We start from the raw sequence: 10052 nt of genomic DNA, 5'->3' as shown, positions 1-10052 counted from the left end.
TCCAATGACCCTATGGTCCAATTGGTCTTACTTCTAGAAAAGAGACTGGCCCATCTCAGAGGGCACATCTGGAGATACTTCAGAAAGGCTGCCACCTGCCCCTTAGGCTTTGGAGATGGTAGAAAGAGTCTCAGCTCTAGGAATGGGTTGAGCCTGGACCACTTGTCTACTCTGTTCCCATTCTTTTCTCCATCCTTTCCTGCTCCCCCTACCCCAATACCTCTCCTAGTCTTGTATGTGGAAGCAAAGGGAAAGATGGTACCCAAACATGGGAGCATCAGTTCCTGGCCACTCTAAACCTTCCATCAACACCATCCCCTAAATGTACTACTCCTCACTACAGACCCAGTAACTCTCCCCCCTCTGCCCACGCTACCCAGTACCCAAAGATCCAGTCAATCAAACATCACACCATGGCAGGGAATTCTGTACAAAATAATTATAATCAGAATGGGTAAGAATAGTACAGCAGAAAGAACCCCTGGCCCTCTCCCTCACCCAACTTATACAGAATTGGGGAAGGGGTATGTGTAGTAAGTGGGGAGGGTAAGGAAAGGGGCAGAAGGGAGTCCAGGAATTGTATAGGGGGGTAGGAGATAGCCTGGAGCTGAGTGGGAGAGATATCGGCACTTAGGGGTTGCCCCAGGCCTAGGGAATAGAGCCAAATGACTGATCAGGGTCAATCTTGGGATGGCATATGAGGGACCCTGAAGGGAATTGGGGAATAGACACCCCACTTTAGAAGACCCTTGTCCCTATAGGACAGTGAAGCTCCCCCTACCCATGGGTCTCTTCCTGGGGGAAAATCAAGGTCATAGCCAGATCAGAGGCTGACGGAACTAGGAACTGTGGTGATAGGAGAAGATAGAGGGCTCCTCAGCTGAAGGGCAGAGGATCAAAGATGGCAGATGGGAGGGTTGTTCTAGAATGTACATGACAATGTGTGTCCCATGTCTATGTCTTGTGTATCTAACTGTCTCTCTGAGTTTCATCAGCATCTTCTGTAAAAAGTTAATCAGCTCTCATTTATCTACTTTGTGGATTATCCACTGGGAATTCCTAATCCTGCTGCCACCCAGGACACTCCCAGCTACCTCCCCAAAACACCTAGTTCCCAGCAGTTGCTCAGGAACAGCAAATTAGGTGTGCTACCACACTGAGTCAAACAGGAAAACAAAGTCTAATTCCAACATTGCTCTCCTTTTCCTTCCAAAAAAGGACATCCCCCCGCTAAAAAAAAAAACCTTCACCAAAGGTTTAGAGTTTGTCAAAAGTTTCAGATCCTCAGAGCTGCTGGTCCCACCCCTGCCCCCACTGGAGTGGATAATTGAGCTGATTATGTCTGCCTGTACTGGCCACTAAGTCGGGAGCTCTCCTCTGGAAGCTGCACTCAGGATCTCCCCCTTTATGCCTCTGTTTGGGGAGGTGTATCTGAGGCTGGTGGCTTGTGCCCATCTCTACCTCAGGGGGGTACACATGCCCAGACTCTAGGTTCTTAGCTCGGAAGCCCCATTCTTCTAGCACTGGTGTCACCTTGGCTCCCTGAAGTTTTTCCAGAGGACAACAAGAGCTGTTATTCTCCTGCCTATATAATTAAGGGGGAGATGGAAGCGTTAGGGGGTAGGCAGAAAGGGGAGGGACCTGAAGTACATGGCTGAGCTGGAAAGACAAGCCAATATTTTTCACTCCTAGTCTGGCAGTCCTTATTTCCCCAGCTAACCAGTGTCAAAGAGAGAGGGGTGAGAACTGGAGACAGTGAGAGGGAAGGGGGAACTGAACATGCTCTCAACGGTCAGCATCACAAGGTAGAAATGTATTTTGGCTGAGGAGTCTATCTCATGAATGGCTATTTCCCCTCTGGACAGAGGTTCTCTGGAGAGAGAGACTCAGTCTGAGGATCCTCTTCTAAGAGGGAAGAGGTGGCCAGCATTAAGAGGCACCCTTTCCTTCAGCTGAGTTTGGAGCACTTCAGAATCCAGGAGATATGGCTTCCCCTGACTGTGAGCTGGGGTTTAATACATATAAATACCCTTTGAAGGGTCTTCTGCCAGGTTCAAGGTAGAGGCAGGCATCCTCCTATTTAACATGGCCATAACTTTAAAACTATTCATAGTAGGGGTGTGTAAGGAGTGGTTTGGATCAGGACATTCACTATTTGGGTCACTTCCTATGTGCTCTGACCTCTCACTAGAAGTCTGAGGGAGATCTGGTCCTGCCTGTGTCCCAACAAAGAAGCTGTGCTCACCTTCCCAAGTACTCAGGTCCTCTAAGATCACAGAAACCCAGATACACAGGATAGTGAGACCTGCATCCCTTTCTCCCTCCCCAGCAGGGTTACAGAAAGATGGGGGAATAGGGAGAACCCTCTATTCACAGACCTAGAACAATCTTGAAAGAACAGATAAAGCAAGCAGTCCATCCTCCCAGCAGGACCCAGGCTCCTGGAACTGCAGGACAGGAAGGAAACAAGGGCCATTGGGCTGTGGCTGGTGAGGCCTCTGATGGTCCCACCGGGATCTGTGGCAATTTGCAATTCATTGGTTTGGGGCAAAAACCCCTCTGTTACCTGTGGAGAGAGGGGAGAAATAGCAAGTGCTTGCCTCAGTGAAATCCTTCATGAATATTAATGTCAATTAATATTAAAGAGCCATTGTAGTGACTAGCCCATTCCTAGCCCCACACTTCCACTCCACCCCCAATAATTTGGTAGTCTCTTTTTCTGAAGAGTTCCCAGGAAGGGGCTGGAGGAAAGAGAATTAAAAAGCCCCACCTACCCAACAAATCTGGTCACCTTCCACAAGTATTGTTAGATACCTATGATGGTCCCAGGAGAACACCTTTTTAGGTTAGACTGCTAGAGACTGGTGTGTTCCCATTAGGGAATCACCTCCAGATACAGGGCCATGTCATAAATGTGACCGGTGTGGCCACAACCCTGGGCTAAGGGGAGTTGTGGGGGGACCCACTCTGGAACCTAGGACAAGTTATGTGCAGTAAGTAGAGAATAGATTAGCACACTTCCCAGGAAAACTGGGCAGGCATTCACTACTCTGCTCACTTCTCATAAGACATGTGATTTGGTCCCTCATTAGGAGCTGAAGGGAAGAGCTGATATTTTTCTGTGTCCCAACAAAGAGGCTACCTTGAAAAGGGGGCCAGAAACCATCTCTTCCTGCTCCCACAGAAGGGGCTGCTTTTCCTGGCCCAGTTGACAGACATCTTTAGCACAGCCCCTCTTGGACTTCTAGCAAAGGCATGTCTCACTGGAAATGGTCTAAGTGCATTCTCAGTTCCATGAAAAGTGCTCCAATCCAACCCTCATTTACCTCATTACATATGTGTAAGGATGCCTTATGAGTTATCATTTGCACAACTTAAAGAAGATAAAAATATCCCTGGTGGAGAGTGGGGAATCAAGTACCTGATACTGAGGATTAAATTCAGTCTTCCCCAAACACAGGAAGAACTAGTCACAGCTCTCTCAAGGCCAACCATCTACTGGTTCCTGCTGCTCCCTGTGTCAACCCAAAAAACAAAGTACAGGATCCCTTTGCAAGGAGAAATCACTGGGTGTGTGGCCAAGTCACTTCCCCTTCTTTGGGGCTGTTTCCTCATTTGTAAAATGAGAGGGTTGGACCAGCTGATCTCTAAGGCCCCTTCCAGCTCAAAGTCCTATGAGCCAAGGCCCTCCCTGAGTTATCTCACTATCCCATTTCCTCCTTTTTGGACTTACAACTCTGTGTCCTCCAGGGCAGGAGGCCGCTCCAGCACCTGGCGACGGCGTTTGAGCGCCCCCAAGATCTTCTTTCTGGGACCTAGGGGGATGCTGATACTATGGAGGTCTAGGTCAGAGCAGAACATCAGGGCATCCAGATCAATCTTCTCCTGCCTCAGGAGGGCCAAAAAGTCGTCCATGTGCAGGGAGGCAAGGAAAGTCTCTAACGGGCTGGTCTCAGGCTCCAGGGCCTCATCCAGCCCCAGGTCAAATTCATCCCAAGGCAGTTCATCAAGGCGCTCTTGCAAGCTGTTGGCACTGCCGATACTATCATCATCCAGGCTTGGCGAGGGGTGCATCCGAGCACGAAGGGTGCCCGCCCCATCTATCCCTCCTTCTTCCCGCCCCAGACCCTGAAGCCCACTGCTTACATAGTTCCTCCGGAACACCATGGTACCCAGGCCAGGGCGGGTAAAAAGAGAGTCATGGCCTGAGTCTGTGCTGACCTCTGAGTGGGCGGACTCAGCCCCTAGGCCCGGCTCCAAGGTGGCACGAGAGACGCTATCCTCATCTGAGAGGAACATGTCCCGGAGTGGGGAACGGCCCCACTCTTTAGGGTTGGCATAGGTCCCCTGTCGGACAAACATCACGTCACTGCCCAATTGCAAGCCAGACAGAGAGCGGATGCTTTTCCTCCCGTCCTCTGATATCTTGAAAGTCCCTTCTCCGTGCTTACGCCGCTCCAGCTTCCTCTGAATTTTTGTTTTCCCTCGGCCGGTCCCGTGAAGGGTGGCCTGGGAGTAGGGGAGATGGCTGGCTAGAGACAAGTTCTGGAGACGCCGGCTCAGGGTGCTGGAAGAGAGGCTGGAGAAGCTCAGCGTGTCGGCGCGCTCAGCCAGCTCCCTCCTGTAACGCCGCTCCATGCGCGCGTGGTGTTTGCGCTGCAGTTTGGCGCAGTCCTTGATGCGCCTCTCAGCTTCGCGGAAAGCTTTCTCTTTCAGCTTGCCCACAAGTTTGGGGTTCAGGCTGCTCTGCTTGGCCGCAATGGAGTCCAGGTAGCGCACACACTCCATGTGCCCTTTCATGGCCGCCATGTCCAAGGGCGTGTGGTAGTCATTGTCCAAGCACCAGATGTTGGCCCCAAAGGACACCAGGAAGGACAAGCAGTGGAGATGCCCGTTAGAGCCTGCCAGGTGCAGAGGGGTGTTGCCCCAGATATCACATTTGTCCGGATCACCACTGGAATAAGATATAAGAAGCGGTTGACTGTGGAGGAATTGCAGAAGGGGAACAGGAGGGCAGGTGGTACTGCTCTTTGAAACACCTTAGAGATCAGTGATGTTGCCACTAGAGAGGAAACACTGGGGTGTTTCCTGGATGATCATCAGGCATGCTTGTCTCCTGGTGGTCACACAATGGACCATGCCAGAAGGGGGCCTGAGATGCCTGGAGTCAGAATGTCTCCCTGCTGAAAAGACTTCCTCTCCACCCCAAAACACAGAGATCCCAGGAGTCAGTCTAAACCTAAAACTTTTATTCTAAAGCAGGGATTCTTAAACTTTTTGGTGACATGAACCCCCTTCTCAGAATAATATTTTCAAATGCATCAAATATGATACATAGGATTACAGAAGAAATCAATTATATCAAAATACATTTATAAAATATTTTAAATAGTAATAGCTAGCATTATATAGTGCTTTAAAGTTTTCAAAACACTTTGTAAATATTATCACAATAACCCTGGGAATTAAATGCTATTATCATCCTCATTTTATAGATAAGGAAACTGAGACAGAGTTTAAGTGACCTACCCAGAGTCACACAACTAGCAAGCATCTGAGGTAAGATTTGAATTCAAGTCTTCTTGATTCCAAGGCTAGCATTCTAACCATTACGCCACCTAGGCTTACTTAAAAAACAAACCAAAAAACCCAATAATTTAATGGATGCCAGGGTAAAAACTCCTGCTGTATAATAAACCTGCATAGAGTTAGAAAGATAGAAAGCCAGAAACACTGAACTAAACAGCCAGAATCAGCCAGAGAGCTATTAGACAGAGTTTGGTACTGATAAAATGTATTTTAAAAAACTTCTGAGTATGCTGGCTACCATTACCATCCCAGTCACTGGTAGGTGGGGCTCTGGGGAAGGCCCAGCCCAGTCCCGCCCTCTGTGGTGACACACTCAGGGGCTGGGAATCTCGGAGGATTAATATTTGATGCGTTGAGAGAGAGGAATGAATTATTAATGCTGCCCATCAAGGAGCTGGCCCAGAGAGGTGGTGGGCCTGGGGTGTTAGAGTGTGTGAATGTCTGGGGCAGATGGATGCATATGTGCATGTGGAAGACTATGTGAGCAGTTTACCCTGTGTGTGTGTGTGTGTGTGTGTGAGCATGGTGTGTCTATGCGTGTGTGAGTGCACTCTAGCAAATGAGCTCAAGTACATTTTGTTTGCAGGGACCAGGGCCAGGCCTGGCAAGCCCATGTGTGAGAGGCAGGTGTCTGGCCTTGGCCTTGGTCTGAAGGGGACTGTGGGGGCAGCCAGGCTGGGGGAGGGAGGAAGGGAGGAAGAGAGTGTAGACTGGGAATTGAGGTCCTCAATCTACTCCTTCAAAGACTATTTCAGGAGGCTTGGTTAGGGGTATCCTTCCCTACTCCTGGGTGGGAGACATCTTCTTTAGAGATCCTCAAATACTTCTTACAAACCCAACTCCTGGAATAGAATACTTTGGAAATCTGTTACCTTCCTCACCAACCAAACTTCTCAAGACCAGCAAAGTCACGATTTGAGGGAGGCCCTGTCTTCTGGAGTAATCGAACACTGTCTCCTTTCATAATCTCCCAGTCTGTGACTGATTCAAAATACTCAGTCCTATCCTTCCTACCCTCCTCCACCCCCACCCCACATTCTGCTGCTAATGAGGCCCCAGTTCAGGCTGAAGAATTGCTCCCTTGTTTCCTCAGCTTCTCCTCCATTCCTCCATCCCCTAATTCTCTTCCTAATTGGATCCCAAGTCCAGTGTCTCTGCAGGCAACTAGAGAGGCCCCACTGACTTTATGGGAGACCACTGTCAACTTGAAAAGCAAAACAAAACCCAAGAACCCTCCTCTAAAGTGGGAGCTGGTAACACATGGTCTTTCAGGGCATAGATTTCTTCTGACTCTCCTATGACCCCTTCCCAGAGTCAAAGCAAGATCCCCCTGAAAGCAAATACCAGCAGCCTGTGAAAGAACCTCAACTTTTTTTTCTATATGGGGAATGAGGGAGTGAAGAAAGAAAAGGTGTAGGAGTCAGAGCCCCTGGACCAACACTCTGTCTAGTGACTTGGCCTCCTGGGGGTGTGTCTAACCTACTCTAAGGTAGTTATCCCACTCTGGCTAGAGCAGGTGAGAATGAGCGATTAAGGTAAAGGGAACAGAGAAAGCAGAGCTCAGGTAAAATGAAGAGGTGCCAAACATGGACCCCACCTGCAAAGTGGAGCCAAGAGAAACTTTGGGTCCAAACCTGTCTCTGGGCAAGTCACTCAACCTTTCATGCTTCAATTTCCTCATCTGCAAAATAGGAATAATACCTATAATTCCTACCACATTGGGTTACTATAGGGATCTAACGAAATACTATATTTAAGCTTTGTAAACTTTAATACACTATATTATGCCATGTTGAACTATATATGTATATGTATAATGGTCAGCTATTGTTATTTTTATTACACATGTGCAGACTGTGATATAATGGAATGACCACTTGACTGAAGAAGAGAACTAAGTCTAGTTCCAGCTTTGCCATTTGCTAACAGAATGATCTTGAGTAAATCACTTTCCCTTATAAGGACCTCAGTTTCCTGGGAAGTTTGGATATTTTATGAATCTATACATGCCTTTTTAGTCTCCTTGGGATCCTACATCTCTTGAGAACCCCTTGCTACCAGGCCCCTAATGGTCAGGCAGTGATTCAGGGAGACAGCCAATGGGGTGGAAGGTGGCTTAACAGTTGATGCTTAAAAAAAAACCCAACAATTTGAAGCTTATATACACATAGGCAGCCCAAAACTTATGCCCCTCACTAAGGCAACAGGATGGATGCTCCTTCTTTCTTCCTCATACTCCCCCCAAATGACCTTTATTTTCTTCCCCTTCACCTCTTTAAGGATGCTCTTCATATTGATTTTGAAATTATTTTACCTGGTCATAAATTTTGGGTGATACAGTATGATTGCCCCATGTATACACCTCTTCCTTAGATGGTGAAGTGCCTGGTGCCTTTAAAAGTCCTTTTCGATGAATTGTCTGGCCCGGGGTAATCCCTTAATAAATGCTTGTTGACTGACTAACTGGTCAGATCCCTCCCTACTTTTTCCAGGACAGTGGCTATGATATTCTAGTGAAACCTATGGACTCTGAGAATAATGACCCTGAGAGCATCATTCTCAGAATAATGCTTTAAATACATAAAAACTATATAGAATCACAAATGAAACTAATATTATTGAAATATATTTTTAAAACATATTTAACATATTCAACTTTTTTTTAAAGTTCACAGTCTCAAAAGCAAAAAAAAAAATTTTTTTAAAGGGGCAGCTAGGTGGCCCAGTGAATAGAGGACTTGAGAACTTGAGTTCAAATCCATCCTCAGACACTTAACACATACTAGCTGTGTGATCTTGGGCAAGGCACTTGAGCCCAACTGCCCTGCCCTCCCCCCTCCAAAAAGCAAAAAATAAAATAAAATAAAAAAGTTCACAGTCTCAGGGTTAAGAGCCCATGTAGCTAAGTAAAATAGTTGATAGAGCTCTAGGGCTGGAGTCAGGAAAACCTGGGTTCAAATTCTGCCTCAGACACTCACTAGCTGTAGGACCCTGGGCAAGTCACTTAAACTCTGGCTCAATTTCCTCATCTGTAAAATGGGGTTCATAATAGCACCTACCTCCCAGATCCACAGTGAGGATCAAATGTGATACCTGTAAAGTGCTCAGGACAGTGCCTGATATATAGTAGGTTCTTAATAAATGTGTGTTCCTTTCCCCTTTGGAGGCAGCTAAGTAGCTTAGTGGATAGAGCACAATCATTAGACTGTAAGTTCCTTGAGGACAAGGACTGTCTTTTGCCTCTTTTTATATGCCCAGTGCTTAGTAGTTCCTGGCAGATAGTAGGTGCTTTATTGTTGTTGTTGTTCTGTTGTGTCCAACTCTTCGTGATCCTATTTGGGATCTTCTTGGCAAAAACACTGGAGTGGCTTACCATTTCCTTCTCCACCTCATTTTACAAATGAGGAAACTGAGGCATACAAACTTAAATGGCATTCCCAGGGTCACATAGCTAGTAAGTGTCTGAGACCAGATTTGAACTCGGGAAGATGAGTCTTCCTGGCTCCAGGCCAGGCACTCTACTGCATCATTTAGTGCTAACTGAATGTTTATTGAATTGAATTGAGCCCTGGGACTGTAGTCAGGCAGACCTGAGTTCAAATTTAGCCTCATATATTTCCTAGCTGAGTGATCTTGGGCCAATCAATTAACCTCTAGCTGTCTCCGTTTTCTCAACTGGAAAATAAGGATCAGAATAACATTCCTCCTACAACTGTTGTGAGGATCAAAGGAAATAATATTTGTAAAGCCCTTTTCCCCTCTAGTGTCAGTCCTTTATCCTTCAAACACTACTACCCTTTTCTCCCAGGCAGTTTTTAATCCTTTATTAAGATCTTGACCACTGGGTTCCATGCTTCCGCTATCTCCACTGGAAGCCACGACGGACTGGGCTTCCAATGGGAAATAGTAGAGAAGTGTGCCCTGTACACAGTTGCACACATGGTTTCAAAACACATAGGACAAGATGCTTAGGGGAGGGCAGTATAGTGGCAAGCCAATGCTGATGAAAAAAAAAGCAGTGGAGAGGAAGAAAAGCTGGGGCAATCATATTTCACCCTTTCTGATGAGAGTTGAAAGAGGGGAAATCCAATTAACAGGGGCAGTGGAGCAAGGCAGCTGTGGCATTTTCAGGCTGCATAATACAGTATCCATAAATTCCAGGGAATAAGGGGGGGGGGGAGGCAAAAGATGGTAAAGATAGGTTAGATAGCTTTTCCCCAGTCCTTAAGGTGGACATCACCCTATCATCTTGGACCCTTCTCTAGAACACCTCTCTTCCTCAGGAGATAATTTTTGGAAGAGGATCCTGAACCCTTCCTGTTGCTATTCCTGCAGCACCCTTTCTCCTAAGTGCTCTGGTCATGACCTTAACTTAACATAACCCCAACCCTCCTCTCTCAGGCTAGCTATCCACCTACACACACACACACACACACACACACACACACACACACACACACACA

At 47.1% G+C, this 10052-nt stretch overlaps 1 protein-coding gene across 2 annotated transcripts in view; it reads right to left on the bottom strand.

Moving 5' to 3' along the window:
• Positions 1-424: 424 nt before the first annotated feature.
• The window catches only part of USH1G (USH1 protein network component sans), a 10274-nt gene continuing 646 nt past the window's right edge, over positions 425-10052 (bottom strand). The window contains exons 2-3 of one of the 2 annotated variants that reach the window (XM_069076478.1): positions 3734-4954; positions 425-2566 (exon numbers count right to left, since the gene is read on the bottom strand). In XM_069076478.1, coding sequence (XP_068932579.1) covers positions 2563-2566; positions 3734-4954 — 1225 coding nt within the window. In that variant the 3' untranslated portion in view covers positions 425-2562. Of the gene's footprint in view, positions 2567-3729; positions 4955-10052 lie in introns of those variants that run through there. The other variant, XM_069076479.1, reaches the window with a different exon arrangement.

Source organism: Petaurus breviceps, unplaced genomic scaffold (genome assembly GCF_028583685.1).
Source record: "Petaurus breviceps papuanus isolate PSGF00001 unplaced genomic scaffold, PetGlider_PUasm1.0 90925, whole genome shotgun sequence".
NCBI lineage: Eukaryota > Metazoa > Chordata > Mammalia > Diprotodontia > Petauridae > Petaurus > Petaurus breviceps.
The sequence above is the reverse complement of the archived record's forward strand: the minus strand, read 5'-3'. Positions and strand labels throughout refer to the sequence as shown.